We start from the raw sequence: 17,691 nt of genomic DNA, 5'->3' as shown, positions 1-17,691 counted from the left end.
TGAAATAAGCACCTTCAAAAAACTGAAACCCTTTGTGCCCACAAATGACTTCAAACAGGCAGTGCAAGCCTTAGTAATCCCAAGAGTACAATATGGTTGTGTCGCCCTTTTGGGCCTTCCCAGATCAACGACGGCCCCTCTAAGAGCCACAAGAAACACAGTGGCTAGACTAATCACAGGCTCCAAAGAAATGGTCATATGTCCCCGGACCTTAGAGCTCTCAACTGGCAACACTTCGAGGTGAGAATTCATCTGAAAACCGCATGTATGATGCACAAGGTTCTACACCACAATATCCCAGGTTATCTAACACAAAAACTGACACTCTCGTGTGGTAACAGATCTACCAGGAGCTCCAGGAATCTTCTTCTGAAACCGCAAAGATTTGCCAAGAAAACAACATATAACTAATCCTCATCAGGAATGGCACCCAGGATCTGGAATGCCTTACCCCCAGAAACGAGGCAGAACCCCTCTACTGCCTCTTTCAAAAAAGTGAAATCGATTCTCATGTCTAAGTTTACGTGTACTATTTTTATATCGGGTTTTTAATTACTACCTTGTATTGGACCTCCCTCAACAAGAGTTGAACTATATTCTCAGGAAGAATATGTTTCTAAAAACTATGTCTATAATCTTGTAATGTATATGTTTATCTATTGTTAGCTATTTCTGTGTACTAGACTCAATCATATATTCTTCTACTATATTTTTATATGCTCCTTACATCTTTCTTGTAAAGCGCTCTGATACCCGCAAGGTTCTTGTTCGCGCTATATAAAACTCACAAAATAAAATATAAATAAATCCTTCAAGTATCTGTGGGTTAGTATACAACCCTATTGCACTCAAATTCGAGTGCTTGGACCCCATGAAGTCGTTGTGAAGCCTCATTCTGTTTTATCTGCATTTATTCCTAACTTTCAAACAGTTCACACATTTATACTACTGTCAAACTGCGCACAACACCGAGGCATCCCAGAACTAGCCACCCAGTGCTATGGGCAAGTCTCTTCACTTACCATAAGACTCAGGATGCCTGACTCACTCAGAGTTGTAAGAGCGAGAAGGTAAACTGAGTTTAGAGGGCCCACCTCCTGTTGTGTGCTTAGTCACATGCTTCAGTTGTGACCCTGCCTGTCAGGGTCAGTCTGCAGCATGTCCTATGCATTGCTGACACTTATGTTTGACTCAATTACAAGATTACCAGAAGAGGCCATGTCATCTTGGGCCTCGTAATACGTTCATGGGCATTGATAGAATACCCCAAGGCATACTGAGTGTTGTAGAAGGGAATGGTGGACTAAAATATAGTGTGTGCCGAGACATGGGAGATTCATCTGGTAACTTTAGGAACTCTGCCATCCCTAGCTTTGAGGCAAGAGCATAGCACATAATGGGAATCTTAGCATTTCTGTTAGGAAATCAAGGCAGAAGGCAACAGAATGCCAAGTAATGCTGGCTGAGAAACCCAGACTTGCTGACAACATCCAGACGGGTGCCATGGTTGTGAGGGATTATCGACTGACAGTTGAATAATTGTAAGAGCTTTATGTGTTTAATATTTATGCACATAAGGATGTCTGTTTAATATTTGAAAAAAATAAGTGTATTACCTAAAGGAGGCAGTAGGGTTGTGCATGCATGATTTAAATCTATGCAGAGCATTTCAGTGGACATTGTCTCTTGGTCAGTGAGGCTTGGGTACGTGGACAGGGAGACTTCGACATTTGAGGAAGGTAGACATGACCACAAACATCGGCACTGCAAGAGAGCGGGACAGAGCGAGAGGTGGACCCTGGGGGCGGCGTGAGAGAGGGGGACACTGGGAGAAAGGTGTCCTCAGAGGGGCACATGAGAGAGTTGGCCCCTGAGGGCCACTAGGGAGGTGGAACCTGGAATAGAAAGAAACTGATCCAGGGACATAGCTAGCAGCAACTAATTACCCCGGCAGGCTTCCATGCCAGGAGGCCAAGATGCTGGTTGAGATCCTGCTTTACAAGTACCTCCTAACCAGAACAATGCAGTAATTCGTAACCAAAGCAACACATTCTGTGTTGCTCTGCCTATTGCTTGGTCTACATAAATTAGGGCAAAGTAAGAGTGCAAGTTCCCTGCTAGCATCCCAGATGAGTGCTGGTTAGGGATCAAGTTCAAGGCCATAGTGGCCTTGGAGATCCTCCCAGCAGCTCAAAAATGATTAATTATGTTGTGGGTGCCCCGGGTGGGTACTAGTGCACCCACAGAAAAATAAAGGCAGATTTCCACTGGCAACCACTATGGGTGATGGCTAGGGAGCCAGCTGAGGCATTGGGGCTCCCTCCATAAACCCAGGGATTTATTTGGTGGTTGTTAATTTAAAGTGTGGGTGTCCCAGGTGCGATGGGTGTGGGTTGGGCTTCACCTGAACATTTAAAAAGAGGCCACAAAAGAGAATCAATAAATGAGCAGCAGGAGGCGCTCTGTTATTCCTTACTCCAGGGAGGAGTGCCCCATAAGTGCTTTTTAATTGTATTTTTTATCCTGTTGGTCTCCTAAAAGGCGCCAGTGCCCTAAGTGGCATTTTTTAATGTTATGGAGTGCTACAAGAAGTGAAGCAGCCCCCCAGCAAAATAAAAAAAACTCTCTCTCATTCTCTCTCCCCATGCTCATTGAATCTAAAAAATCTCCGAGCTGGAGCTGTATGCTCTTCAGCTGGAGTGCATTGCCTCCCTGTGGCTAATTCTGTGGCTGCACTTTGTGGCCTGAAAAATGTTTTTAAAAGCCTCAGACATGTTTATTTTTTGTGTGAATGCTTTGTTAAAAGTATTTTGAAACAATCACTTTTTACATTGTAATTTATGAATTTATAAAATATATATCTGATTATAGTTATTGGTAACTTTTTATCAAAGACTATAGTTCTGCTTTATATATGTGGATGTACTGACCCCTTTGATAAAGATATTAGCCCTGCTTTTTAGGTCGAGCATTCAAGACCTCTTATATATACTTCAGTATATACTTACATGTGTAGGTACTTTGTGGGTTTTGGAGATCAGCCCTAGGACTTGTCTGCTTCTGTGTAGGGACTTTTTCTGTTCAACTGCCTCTATTTAACTTTCTTGATAGAAAACGACCAGCAGAGGTCAGTAAAATACCAAAATCACTTCAGTGTTCTCTGGATTCCAGCCCATAGAAATTGTCTTCGACAAGAACCCGTAGACAATAATATGACCACCGAAGGCCCGGATTTTAAATTAAAAACAGAGCTTTGGATCATACCATTTCCTACTGAAAGGCAATATTTCTCTCCATGTGTTCCCATACCTGGCGTGTCACACAGTTTGGTGCTTACTTTCCCTCCATGTTAAAGAACAATAGATGTTTCAGAACCCAGGCTAATGTGCTGCATAGCAAAGTACATATAAGGTTCCAAAGGCGAGACCGATTGCATTGCAAAAGCTTGTTTAAAACACATTTTCAGTTTAATACAACATAGTTTAGTATATCAGTATTCCTTACTAAAGATATCCTGTCTTAAGGTGTGATTTACACCTCATTAACAATGTCAGTGATGCGTTAAAAAAAAAACATAGAGCTAATTAACTGGAGGCAAACATTTTAGAGGTTGGGACACGATAAGAGAATGCAATTTTTACTTTCTTTGCATTTGGAGTTTCTACCACTTGATCCTCGTTATTAGCATCCCCAAAACGGTGAACTTTTAACGTAACGTGTAAGCAAGCTAGGTTTATTGTTTTGAAAGGTACAAGTAGACAATTCATATTCTCACTTGTAAGGAATGGGTATAACAAGGATGAGAGTTTGCTCATGGACTCCTTCAGGTTAGAGCTGGGTTTTTAAAGCAGTGCATAAGGACTGTTCTGAACGAGAAAGCACAAAGGATGAATAGGTACCTATTTTCATAAAATATGCAACAAACTTAAGTAACATCCAAAAGTGAGGAAAATTATTCTAAAATCTAGAGAACGTTGTGTAGGGAGGAGTACACATGTAATATTAATACAAAATAGTTATGATCATCAACACTTACCTCACAAACACCTAAGCGGACCAGTCTTCTGGAGGTGAGACTTGTTCTTAACCATCTTCAGACACAACCCTAAAACAAAGTATAACAAGAGTAATCAAATGCCTCTCTAAAGTTGGGGGTGAAACTCAATTATCTGGGCAATCTATGATGTTTGATTATATAGCTGTGATTCGCATCAAATACAATGTAATCAGTTTAGACTAGCCCACACGTGCCGCAGTCACAGAGGGTTGCAACCCGAAACAAGATGCTTCTAGGTCTGAGAGACTCTGCAACGAACAAAGAAAGTATGCAGCCTAAGAGTTTTCACTATACACTGATGCTACATACAGTGATGCTGGAGGTCAGTAGCTAGCAGAATTTGGCTTGTAGATTAGTTAGTGCATTTATACAAAATTACTTTCATTTATATCCATGGACACATTAAATGTGATGTGTAAACATATATCATTCAATGAAACAAGGAACCATGCATCAATGGCCAGAACCAAAGCAATGTTGAGGCGGCTGAAGTAAAAGACACACAATTGATGGACGTAATGCAGAAAAATTTAAACATTCACCCCGAATCAAGAGATCTGGGTTAAGCCAGGTCCTCCCTGGACAAGAAGAAAGCATGCTAGGACCGGTTTCAGGGTTTCACCCCTCTTCAGCCAAGATAGCTTGAATCCAGTGGCACAGTGAGCCCGGGGCCCATGCCGCACTTAGGGCGAGGAAGCAAAAGACACAATCGATGGACGGAATGCAGAACAAATCAAAACATTCACCCCCAGTCAAGAGATCTGGGTAAAATCCATCATTCTTTTGCTCACCATGCCACCCCAGTTTAGACCTGGCCATATGCAAATCAGTCTTGACCCTGTGCCTCATGGGAACAGTCCAGCCCGAACTGCCAAGCCTGGTCCTCCCTGGACCGGAATCAAGCATCCTAGGAGCGGTTTCGGGGTTTCACCCCTCTTCAGCCAGGAAAGCTTGAATCCAGTGGCACAGTGAGCCCGGGACCCACGCCTGGGCATACACGGCGCACTTAGGAAAAGGAAGCAAAAGACACACAATTGATGGACGGAATGCAGAACAAATCAAAACATTCACCCCAGTCAAGAGATCTGGGTTGAATCCATCTTTTGCTCACCATGCCACCCCAGTTTAGACCTGGCCATATGCAAATCAAACTTGACCCTGTGCCTCGTAGGAACTGTCCAGCCCGAACTCCTAAGCCAGGTCCTCCCTGGACTGGAAACAAGCCTCCTTGGACTGGTTCTCCATGCCACTGGCGTCAAGCTATCCTGGCTGATGAGGGCTGAAAGCCTGAAACCGGTCCTAGGATGCTTGTTTCCAGTCCAGGGAGACCTGGCCTGGCAGTTCGTGCTGGACTATTCCCATTGGGTGCAGGGTCAAGACTGATTTGCATATGGCTGGGTCCAAATTGGAATGGAATGGTGAGCAAAAAAACGATGGATTTAGGCCCAGATGTCTGTACTGGGGTGAATGCATGACATTGTTCTGCATTCTGTCCATCACTTGTTATTTTTGCATTTGTCACCCCGAGTGGGACGGGTATGCCCAGACGTGGTTCCCTTGCTCTCCATGCCACTGGAGTCAGGCTATCCTGGCTGAGGAGGGCTGAAAGCCCGAAACAGGTCCTAGGATGCTTGTTTCCAGTCCAGGGAAGACCTGGCCTGGCAGTTCGGGCTGGACTGTTCCCATTGGGTGCAGGGTCAAGACTGATTTGCATATGTCTGGATCCAAACTGGAAAGGCAAGGTGAACAAAAAAACTATGGATTTAGGCTCAGATCTCTGTACTGGGGTGAATGTATGACATTGTTCTTCAATCTGTCCTTCAGTCGTTTTTTTTTTACATGAGGCGGCTGAAGAGGCAATTAATTGACATTAACAGTTAATGACAATCTCAGTTTCATAGGGCAGGTTCACCTCGTATATGGGCTCCAAAGTGTGAACTCGAAATGTCTCTGCGTCAACTACGAACAAAGATATCCACAGAGTCTTTGGGAGAGCTTGAAAAGGGCGGTGGTTTCAGCAAAAGTAAACTCAGCATCTGTTATATCGAGGCTGTTGATGCTGGGCAAATACCTATCAGAGCAGAGAAAACTCCTCTTGTCCAATATCAGCATTCTAGGCAACGTCATCGAGGCAGCTTGCCCAGTAACAATGAACAGTCACTTGGCTGTCATAGGCGAAAAAGCCCACTGGAGTCAACATTGGAAACAGGAAAAACAATTTCTTCAAGTTGTGTTTGAGACAGGTAAGACAAAAATAATCAGATCATCGGTTTTCCCGCCTTGCCAGTTTATTGGCATATCATCTGTGATTCCGCCTTGCCTGTTTATTGGTACCACTCCTATGGTGACTTACTGTTTCTGTGCTCTTGTCTTCAGCCCTCCAGGTACCTTAAGGAGGTAGGTTTTGATAAAATGGCCAGGACACGTCCCTTGTGTACGAGGAAGGAATGCTCAATTCCATGGGCACGAGGCTCAGATGAGAAGCTTATTCATAATGACATCAGAAGGTTCACAGAACATTCCCATCATCAAAGGCCTGTTGCGAGAGATTGAAAGGGCTAAATTCACTGTAGGGTCAAAGAAGGGATCACATGTGCAGGTCTTCTTTAAGGTAGTATTCAAAGAGGGCATGCGCCAGCGGGGTTGACCTCAGCATCCTCTTTCTTTAAGTAGAGGTCTCACTGAGGAGAGGGGAGAGAGAGCCTGACAATGTTGAGGCGACTGGGTTGGGTTTTCAAAGAGGCAAGTAGACTTTAGCTAAGGGTTTAGACAAGGTGATATCAAAGGAAACAGACACTGAAAGCAAAAGAGGGTGGATGTGTCAGTAGGGCATTTTTCAATGCACTGCTCACTCTTAAACCTGTGAAGATATCCGATTCATAGGTTTTAAATACTGTAATAATACCTTATGACAAGAGGACCCTAGGAATGTTCAAAGAAGAAGGTGCGTGGCAATAGGAATAGGTCATGAATATTGAGTACGGAATATCGTTATACCTTTTTATCGTAGCTGAAATAGAGCCGACAAAAATATAGACAGATAAGTATGAAAAGATTTTCTATACCACTTCCACATATAAGTACCATGGCAATATATATGTCTTCAAGGTACATAGATGTGGAGTTAAGAATATCAAATTTATACATGCACTTACCTTTCAAGAGTTTGTCTTCGATATTTTGGCTATGGTATTAAGGTATCACAATATTTCCCTACTCGATATTCCATACTACAATCATGGCAACATAACAAAAGGGATTAGGGACAATAAGGAGAGATTAAATGCAAAGGATTTTATTAAGTGTCTGAAGAGGCAGAAAGAGGGCCTTGCTGAGACATCAGGGTAGCAGGTTTCCAACCAGACAGTATAAAAAGTGTCCATTAAACTCAGCAGAGGTCAGATTGGTAGGCTATTAATCTGGTAGTATCACAAGGGACAGATAAACACGGCAAAGACATAGAATAATGTCATGGCATTATAGGGAGCAAGAAGACCCAGAAGAACACTTAAAGAGGCAAATAAACAATGCGGGCAATGCACCAGAAATAAGATACTCATAAAACATCAGAGGAACAGATTATCAATTTGAGACATCATGAAGAGCAGGAAGATGCTGCAGAGAAATCAAAGGAGCTTGTTTTCAGTGTGTTCTGCTTCTAATGGTCTTGAAGAGAAAGGCAGAAGCTGAGTTTCAATACAGTGCTATTTAAGAAGGCAGGTAGACCTTTAGAATAAACAACAGGAAGCGGGATTCCAACAGTCACATAAAATGAGTCATTGTGAGGCAAAAAAGAAAGGAGTACTGTTGGTCCAAAAGGTATGTGTGCAAACATTTTGGAGTTAGGGATTTCTGTAGCTAGCACGAGATTGGTTACAACTTCACTGGAAATATGGAAAACACGCTGTGCTTAGGACCCCGAAGAATAGCTATTTCTGGCTGAAACTACACGCGGACGGATAGTCTTGGGAAAGACAGCCCGTGGACAAATATTCATAGGGGAGACAACCGAAGGGCAACCAGCAGATGCACATGGGACCCTGAGGCGTGAAACCCTGAAGGATGTAAAAAGAGAGGCAACTTTATTAGATGGGATGCATGAGATGGAAGCATTCAGATAGGCATTTTCTGAGACAGAATCAGAGGGGTGGTCATTGGATTTGTCAGAGGCAAGGCTGCCAGTGTCTACTGCTACACATGATTTACGGGTATCTCTTGTATATCTCAGGGTGGAAGCAGAATGGTCGATTTTCTCTTGATGTGTTGTAGACATACTGTTGTTTGCCTCAGTAGATGCAAGTGGGCAGTGAAACCTAGAACATCGAGCACGACGGCAGTGACACCTAGAATAAGATCTGGAGTGCACACAGTTCACTTGGTAGAGTGGAGAGGGGTCATCAATGGCAGAAGTGGAATTGGAGGAGAGAGTTGTTCCTGATTGGGTAGCACAGAGGTTTGTTTCCTCAAACGGGGGTGAAACTGCAGAATCAGAATCCTCTAAATTGGAAACAGAAGGGCCAGAGTCCTCTGGGGAAGGTTTGGGGGCAGCACCACATTCCTCTGAAGAGGGAACAGTTGCGAGGCTACTTTCCGTGGAAGCAGCGAGGTTTACTTCACTTGAGCAAAGAGTAATTGAAAGGTCAGAGTCCACAGAGTGTTGAGCAGTTACATGGTTACTTTCTCCAGAACAAGAAGCTGAAGGATCAGTTTCCTTGGCAGAAGGGACAGCAGCGGCATAAACTTCTACTGAGGGAGTGACAGCAGGTTCTACTACCGCTGTGGTATGCGGTTTTTTATCCCAAAATTTGACTATCCTTTTAAAAGTAGGCATGCTGCGAACCCCATGGGAATTATGCCTTCTTGGTGTCCTCACTGGAGAGTGCGAAATCTCAGAATCAATATTCTTTTCTGGTGTATGAGCAGGGTCATTAATACGCACGTGGTCCGTGGAGGAAAACACAGAAGACTTGTGCTCCCTTGGGAAAGAGTCAGATGCGCCAGTATCCATTGAGAAAGAGGAGTTATTATTCAGTAAGTAGAACGGAAATTATTTCGCGTTACCTGGAGGGTGCCTTATGGAGGGGTGAGTACTAGTATTTCTTGCGTAAGAATAGGGTGGTCCGTGAAGCCGCGCGGGGAAGGCTATGTCCTTCTTGGACGATAGATGTATTACTTAAAATGAGATGGTATAAACGTTATTTTAAAGAGGTGACTCCTCGGGGCTGATGGCAAGGCGGGAAAAAACGCAGAAGCAAGAATTAAGTGGCGCCTATTCGGGAGAAGGGTACGGGAGTGAAGGCATTTGAATCGTAACTGCCAAATGCACGAGCTGAAGACACGTCTGAGAATAAAGGCGCATGAGGTGAATGGACATCGGCAACGGATAAGCCGCTACCAGTTAACGTGAATCCCGCCTCAAATAATCGCTAAGGATGTGGTCGTGTTGGCACTGATCGTTCTGATGAAGCGGTATGTTTATTTAAAGTGTGGTAAATCCGTAAATGGCAACGGCACCCCCCTCCCTTGACTGAGAACATGGTATGGCTGGCGCAGTCGCGCTCAAGGCTTCCCTACGGTCATTTGTTGCTCTGCGCGCACTGTAAACATCACGCTGGATGACGGATGTTAAGAGCCAATCGCGCTGGCGGACACGCCCACGCGCTAGACTATCTAAACGGAGCGATGGGAGGCCACCGAGTCCTTTAAATAATTTACCCTCGGGCTCCGAGGACATGAGGTGCATTTACATTACCAGTTATTGCAAAAACGACAGGGCCGATTTTATTTTATTGCCAATCATTTTTTTTACGCCAGATAAGCATCATTGCATTCATTAAGAGGGGATTCATATGATCTATCGAACATTTCATTTTTTCTGGAGCGGGATAGTTTTGGGAGTCACAAAGCTAAAATAATAATACAGTATTTTAGCGTAGCTCATCGGGCGAGGACCCGATGTTTCTGCTGGAATCCAACCATGAACCCCTTTGGCACAGTGAGGCACATATTGGTTACTGTAGCAGAAAACTTCCGATCAGAACCTGAACTCCCACAGGGCATGACTACTCTCTTCATCAGTTGCGCAGGTTTTTATGAAAAGTGTAGTATTTTACACCTAAGTTCTTAGAACAAATTAATGAACAAAATATTTTTGAGCCATATAAAGTATTCCTAAATGAATTTAAAGCAGAGAGAGAGAGCTGCCAGGCTATAAAAAATACAGTAGATACAAAAATCTTTTAAATACCAGTCTTTGGACCTTACTGAATATAAAAACATGAGCAAATGGTCAGTATTTGTTTCTAAGACGGGTGGTAATCTTTGGGTCCCATATTTACAGTTTACGCGTCCACAAACATTGTTTACCATAGTACTGGGAAACCCAATGAAGGATGGTATTTCCCTGTAAAGTATGCTACGCAGCCTGATGAGTGACATATTGCTTCTATTGGAAAATACTATTTGCACTAATGAGCAATATGCTGTGAAATACAATAGAACACTTCATGATGTTCTTTCCATTGTGCGCTTCTGGCTTTTCCTCTATATCTTCTGCATGGCACATTGGCTTTCATATTTATTTTTGTTTGCCAGGTTTTTAGTTAAACTTTAATGACATCTTGTAAAGTTATTGTATTCGTGCCATTTTGTATTGCTTATGGATATGGCCACATGAATTATGCGATTCTGCCCCACTATGTTTTCTTGCATTATTACGAATTTTGCCATATTTGTCACGTAATCCATCCTCTGTTGCCTACTTTTCAAAGGCACAGTTGAAACAAAAGAGACTGGTGCAACACTTCCCATATTAAGTAGAGGAAGTCTAATACAAAGGTATGCATGAGAAATAAGAATTTCAAGTAATTATAAAACCAGTAAACAATACCTAGAGGACAATACCTGCTCCACTCCCGACAATTGCTACAACACGACTCGTCCTGCAGCTGTGCACTTCCCCAACAGCCAGCATCTCCCACTGCTACATCCGATTCATGGTTCTGCTGACGAAAGAGTTACACCGACGCAACAGCCACCCAAGAGGAGTTCACAGTACTTCAGAGGATCAAATCAGTCTCTCCACCAAGTTTGGAGATGCCAGACCCCCAGGAGGCAACCTGCACCAATACCCAGGGTGCTGAACCCCTTGCAGTAGTGAAGGCTTGTTTGTAGTCCAATCCTGCAAAGCCCGACCAGCTGGCGAGGAATGTCAGCATCGCAGAAGCCAGCACCAGCTGTTCTGTTTTGTCCCCTTCTCCAGGTCGACACCGAACCTGAGAGACTCTAACACCAGCGACGCGCAGACTAAAAGAACTCGGCACCCGAGCCCCACCGCCAGAGTTCGAGCCGACCAATGGTGTCCCTGAGATCCTCAAAAGCAAAGCTCCCCTTTGGGTTCTGCCTGACTGGTCCCCAAGTTCCCCCTTGCAGCCTTTTTACAACAGGAACTTTTCCCATTGAATACAGTGTGTTGCGTCCAAGGCTACCACTGCTGAAAGCACCTCTGCACCCTGGACACCTCAAGGCAGGTAAAACTGAACTCTTGGTGCTTTCTTGGACCTTGGCCTCTACTCACATTAAGTCCAGAAAAGCAGTGTTGTAAGTCGTTAGCAAATGACCCTATGCAGTGAATGTTTCTCCCATAGGATCACATTACTGCGTTTGAATCTGCCTGAAATCTGACATCTGTCATTTTGCACTGTATCTACAGTAAAATTTGATTACGTCTAAAGTACTTACCTGACTACAAAGTTCTTGGTGTTAAAAATTATATAAAATACCTGTTATTTTTCTAAATCGGTCTCTAGTTTCTTCTTGTGTGTTCTCATTTATTGACTATATGTATAACAAATGCTTAACACTACCCTCTGATAAGCCTAAACTGCTTACCCACACTAACACAAAAGGACATTTGAGATTATTAATTTAAGCCCTGTTAGCCAATAAGGGTTGTCTGGACTTTCTACATAGTCTATCTCATTTTGGTACACTACATAAAAAGCCCGCTTCCTACAACTTTCACATAACATTTTCTCTGCTGAATGTTAGTGTCATAAATGAACTGTGGCTCAATTGGGCTCACCCCTTGTACTCTGAAGTGTGCTGTTGTATTGTGCATGTGGCAAGGTAAAGTCATGTGGTGTGGTTTTTTGTCCGGTTTCTTTTTAGTCTGTAGAAGCTGCATTTGCTTTTTTACTGTCGCACCACCTCACAGTCACTCACAGCCACTCATCGATTAGTGTTTTTACTCTGTCACAAACATCTAATTGCTGCACACACCCACAGATTAATTTAGAACCATACTTCTGCCTTCATGTTGTACAAACATTTTCTGAAGTAAGGTTTTAGATAAGTTTTAGCCAATCAGCAGAGATGGTGCGTCTCAGTGGATGGCTGCTGCCCAGGCCCTAACTCGGGTTATGAAGGATAGCTCTGGGCTTGATCAGAAAGTTAGACAGTATCTGAGGGAGCGGAAAATGGATCAGAATCTTAAGGTGAGTTTTCAGTCGGTGGAGTTCCATCCAATAACTTGTCTTTCAGCGATTCTGAGGGACATGATGGATGGCAGCCGTGCTATCCCTTTGCAAGCATAGTCTGTGCAGCAGAACAGTAGTAGGATAGACCAACCCAGAGAGCCGGTATGGATGGCAGCAAGCACAGCTCTCTTGGCAGCCCCCCAATTTAGCTCAGCCACAAATTCCGAGGTTCACTAGGGAAGCTCGATGCAAAGTTGATACAGCCAATTTTTGCAGATTAACTACATCCATCTCTTTTTGGATGTTGACTTGCTTGAGCAAATTGTGCAGCAAACAGATTTGTGTGCCAAACAATTACTTGGGGAGTACAGAGGTACTCTAGGGCCTCATTCTAGGGCACAGCGGTGGGATCCAACTTCACTTGAGGAGCTGAAGACATTTTTGGGCCTTACGCTAAAAAATGGGGCTAGTGCACAAACTAAGCTAGCAGCCCTAGTGGTTTACTTGCAAGGTTTGGGTAACACCCATCTTTGCACTGTTTGAGGAGATTGTTTTTGCTACTGAAGCATATGCTGCATTTGAATGACAATTATACTTCATTGCCCTGGTATCGTCCAGATCAGTACAGGTTGTTCAAAATTTGGCCTGTCGGGGATTATTTGTTTGCCAGGTCCCAGAGATTTATACTCCTGGAAAGAATATAGCCATTGATAAGTCCCTAGTCTGCACAGTCAGTGCTGAAGCCGTCAAGGTTATCAAAACATGGTAGCTGTTTTTCATCATGATCGAGTAATGCTTTCTAGACACAACACTTAGGCAGCTGCGAGCCAACTAAGATTCTGGCGCCCTTATTATTACACACTTGCCATGATTTCATACGCTTGGAAGATTTTTCGTTTCCAGGGATGCAGAGAGCTTTGACTGATCCGAATGTGATTTACTGTTACTGAGGGGAAAGGTAATGGGGTCCCCCAAACAAGCCTAAGAGACCTTCTTTAGTTTACAATACATAGTTCCTATATAGGGAGGGTGTTAAAACTAGGCGCTAAAAGACCTGTTTTCACCATCATTGTAATATGATTTTTCCTTTTGTATTTTATGGAATTGTAACAATTCGGACCATATTATTTTCAATCATATGTCTGTTTATGTTGGCTAATATATTGCATTTGAGATCACGTTGTTAAAATAAATATTTTAACCTTACCCATGTCTCTACTTTACTCCTGTGTGGACTGGTATGAGAGTATAACAAAGGAGTGTTCTCACTTCCCACCATTCCTGAGTTTGTACTAAGTCAGATGTTCTAGGTTGTCTAATCATTGGTTACTTTGCTATAGGACGAAGAGCTAATGTGACACCGATGCTAGCTGGTTGGGGTTTTTCTAGGTACTGAGGTGAGTTTCTGGTACACCACAATTCACTGATGTCCTAGGTCTCTGTGCACAGTTCTGTGTATGAGCAGAATCCTTGCAACATGGCGCCAACGATGCTGTCTTATTGTGAGACTCTTGAGTAGTGCTTGTATCAGTCCACGACCCCCTCACTATTGTTTCCGGTTGACAGTGGTGACGGATAAATCTACCTATAGTTACATAGGTCTTTTCAAGCTTGATAAAATAAAACGATTTTCTATTGAATTACTACCCAGTTGTGCTTTTTATATTGCATTGTACTTATCTATTATTGTGTCGTTAACACTGGGGTAGATATCCCAGTACACAGTCGGTTGGCTGTGCCCAAGCCTTTGCAGGATTTCCTAGTCTATTTGGAAGGACACAGCGGTACAAAAGGGGGTGGTGATGGACGGAGCATCTGAACCAATCAAACACTCCCACCCAGTCAACAGATCTGGGTTTAATCCATCACCGTTATTTAGCCCACTCTGCCACCCCAGTTTAGACATGGCCATATGCAAATCAGTCTGACCCTGGGCCTCATGGGAACAGTCCAGCCCGAACTGCCAAACCATGCCTTCCCTGGACTGGAAACAAGCTTCCTAGGACCGGTTTCTGGCATTACAGCCGTCTTCAGCCAGGCTTGCTTGAATCCAGTGGCAAAGTGAGCAAGGGACTCACGTCTGAGCATACCCTGCCAACTTATGGCGAACAAAGTGGTACAAAAGGGGGTGGTGATGGACGGATCATCTGAACCAATCAAACACTCACACCCAGTCAACAGATCTGGGTTTAATCCATCACAGTTCTTTAGCCCACTCTGCCACCCCAGTTCAGACATGGCCATATGCAAATCAGTCTGACCCTGTGCCTCATGGGAACAGTCTAGCCCGAACTGCCAAACCATGCCTTCCTGGACCGGAAACAAGCTTCCTAGGACCGGTTTCTGGTATTACAGCCGTCTTCAGCCAGGCTTGCTTGAATCCAGTGGCAAAGTGAGCAAGGGACTCACGTCTGAGCATACCCTGCCAACTTATGGCGAACAAAGCGGTACAAACAGGGGTGGTGATGGACGGAGCATCTGAACCAATCAAACACTCACACCCAGTCAACAGATCTGGGTTTAATCCATCACTGTTCTTTAGCCCACTCTGCCACCCCAGTTCAGACTTGGCCATATCCAAATCAGTCTGACCCTGTGCCCTCATGGGAACAGTCCAGCCCGTACTGCCAAACTATGCCTTCCCTGGGCCGAAAACAAGCTTCCTAGGACCAGTTTCTGGCATTACAGCCGTCTTCAGCCAGGCTTGCTTGAATCCAGTGGCAAAGTGAGCAAGGGACTCACGTCTGAGCATACCCTGCCAACTTATGGCGAACAAAGCGGTACAAAAGGGGGTGGTTATGGACGGAGCATCTGAACCAATCAAACACTCACACCCAGTCAACAGATCTGGGTTTAATCCATCACCGTTCTTTAGCCCACTCTGCCACCACAGTTCAGACAATGCCACAGCCTCAAGCCCAATACCCTATGCTGCGAGAAGTAAAAGCTTCTGTTGCGAAAATCCTTGAACAATTGGAATATCAAGGTGTAATTGAAAAGTCTGTGTCTCCGATGAATGACCCTCTTTTACTGTGACCAAGCTAGATGGCTCGTACCGTTTGGTATTGGATTACCGTCACTTAAACTCGCATTGTCGTACATGCGTGGTGCAGAATTCTCACAGTTCTGCTCTTGTGGATAGTCTTGTGCGTAAAAGGTTCAAAACCACACTTGATATATCCAATGTTTTTTTGCCCACAATCTGTCCCCTCTTAGTAGTCAATGGACAGATTTTACAAGTGGTGGCAAACAGCGCCAATTTCCCAGTTTGCCTATATGAACAGTCCAGGCGTCTTTGTCGCCCGCGTTGTATCTCTCTTGGAAGGGCTCGACGCAGATGCATGTTCGTATGTGGATGACATCTATCTCACGAACGACTAATTATGGCCGCATCTGTGCCATGTGGACCGAATAATTTGCAATTTTGCGGATTTTGGCTACAAATTTAACTTTGCAAAATCTCACATTGCAGAGTACACAGTGTTGTTCCTGGGCTACGAGCTCAACAATGAAGATCGAGGTTTGGCTCCTCACTTCCCGGAGAAATGACCACTTTTGCGCACTCCCACAACACTGAAAAACTACAATCTTTACTGGGCTTTTTGAATTTCGGGCGTACCTGCATTCTCGAATATGCCCAGCATATCAAGCCTCTTTACGCCTTGCTACAACCTTCTTTTTCCAAATCGTGCTGGCTGCCTGAACATTTAGCCATCTTGCAATCTTAGCAGGCTGATCTTCTAGAATCTAAATTCTTGTTGACCCGTGATAACCACACCAACCTGGTGATAAGAATTGTACCAGGGGAGGTGGGTTTCACGTACCTCACCTTTAATGAGGGTGACACAGTCCCTGTCGCTTACAAGTCATACTTGTACACTTCGGCTGAGTTGCGGTTTTCCACTGTGGAAAAAGTTTTGACAGCAGTGCAAATGGTGATTCATAAGGAACGTGCACTGTCGCAGGGAAAGCGCATTTTGGTTGTTACTCCGTATCCTGCCTTGGAGGCAGTGACGAAAGCCAGTGTACCAAATTCAAAAGCTTTGCACCCACGATACAATGGGCCACGTCCTTGACATCTCCAGATGTCACGTTCATTTTTGATTCCCCTCTGCAGACTCAAGAGTTCTTACAGTGTGAATTTGTTCATCCTGCTCATCTGACGATGCGCCCACTGGAGGATTTCCATTGAATCATTTACACTGATGGAAGCGTGCAAGCGACTACGGGTTCAAAGCACGCATAATCTTCAGCATGCGCAATTGTAGTTGGTACTATGGTGGATGGTGAATTCAAGTCCGATGTCGTGCATACACAGACATTAGGGGACTGTACCGCCCAGTTGGCAGAGCTTCGTGCTCTTATGCTTGCATTGGAGTGCACTGCTCCCAGTGTGACTACTCTTATCGTAAGTGACTCTTACTACTGTGTTCAATCATACAATGACAATCTACCCTTTTGGACTCAAAATGATTATCGTGACTCCAAGGGTCGCACAATAAAACATAAAATGATCTGGGTTTGAGTGGCTGAGCTTAAAGAACGACTGCCACTTGTCTTTGTAATTCATACTCTGGGTCACCAGCGAGTTGGAGTCCACGCTGTTGGCAACTGTCTTCCGGATAAAGCCACTAAGACAGCAGTTGCAGTAGAAGCATTTACATGTTCAAAACGTAAGATTGATGATGACATCTTGGCAGTTATTGCTGCAACAGAGAAGGGAGGTAATTACCCTAGAGGTTTCCCTTCTAAATACTCTTATCATTTAAGTCCTGATAAAGTTCCTTATGTGAGAATTAACAACGTTGGTGACAGGTTAATACCCAACGGGGACGGCAGGCAGACTTTGATTACAGCAGCCCATGCTGGGATGGCCTCATCACATGCTGGCCTGTCAGCCACTGTATCTCTTCTCCAGCAACAATATTGGTGGCGGGTTTTGTACAAACAAACGCGTGATTATGTCCTTCAATGTGGCATTTGTCAGCAAATTAAGCCTTCTACTGCTGCACGCCCGCCCCAAAATCAGTAGTACATATCTAATAAACCACTTGTGTGTGTTTATTTAGATCACTGCGGTCCTTTCTCATCTGATACTGCGTATAAGTACATCTTAGTAGCAGTCGATTCTTGCACGCGCTTTGTGTGGTTGTGGCC

The 17,691-nt window shown here is 44.1% G+C and overlaps 1 protein-coding gene across 4 annotated transcripts in view; it reads right to left on the bottom strand.

Annotated features, from left to right (window-relative positions):
* Window positions 1-17,691, bottom strand: part of LOC144756317 (uncharacterized) — a 131,760-nt gene that overhangs the window by 58,129 nt on the left and 55,940 nt on the right. The window contains exons 1-2 of one of the 4 annotated variants that reach the window (XR_013595125.1): window positions 9,119-9,555; window positions 4,037-4,105 (exon numbers count right to left, since the gene is read on the bottom strand). Coding sequence is in view for 2 of the 4 variants with exons in the window: in XM_078646013.1 (XP_078502139.1) it covers window positions 7,968-9,065 (1,098 nt within the window). In the remaining 2 variants the exon portion in view is untranslated. The other 3 variants (XM_078646013.1, XM_078646014.1, XM_078646012.1) reach the window with 3 other exon arrangements.

The sequence above is a fragment of the Lissotriton helveticus genome, chromosome 5_1 (genome assembly GCF_964261635.1).
Source record: "Lissotriton helveticus chromosome 5_1, aLisHel1.1, whole genome shotgun sequence".
Classification (NCBI taxonomy): Eukaryota; Metazoa; Chordata; class Amphibia; order Caudata; family Salamandridae; genus Lissotriton; species Lissotriton helveticus.
Note: the sequence above shows the minus strand (reverse complement) of the source record. Positions and strands in the feature narration are given on the sequence as shown.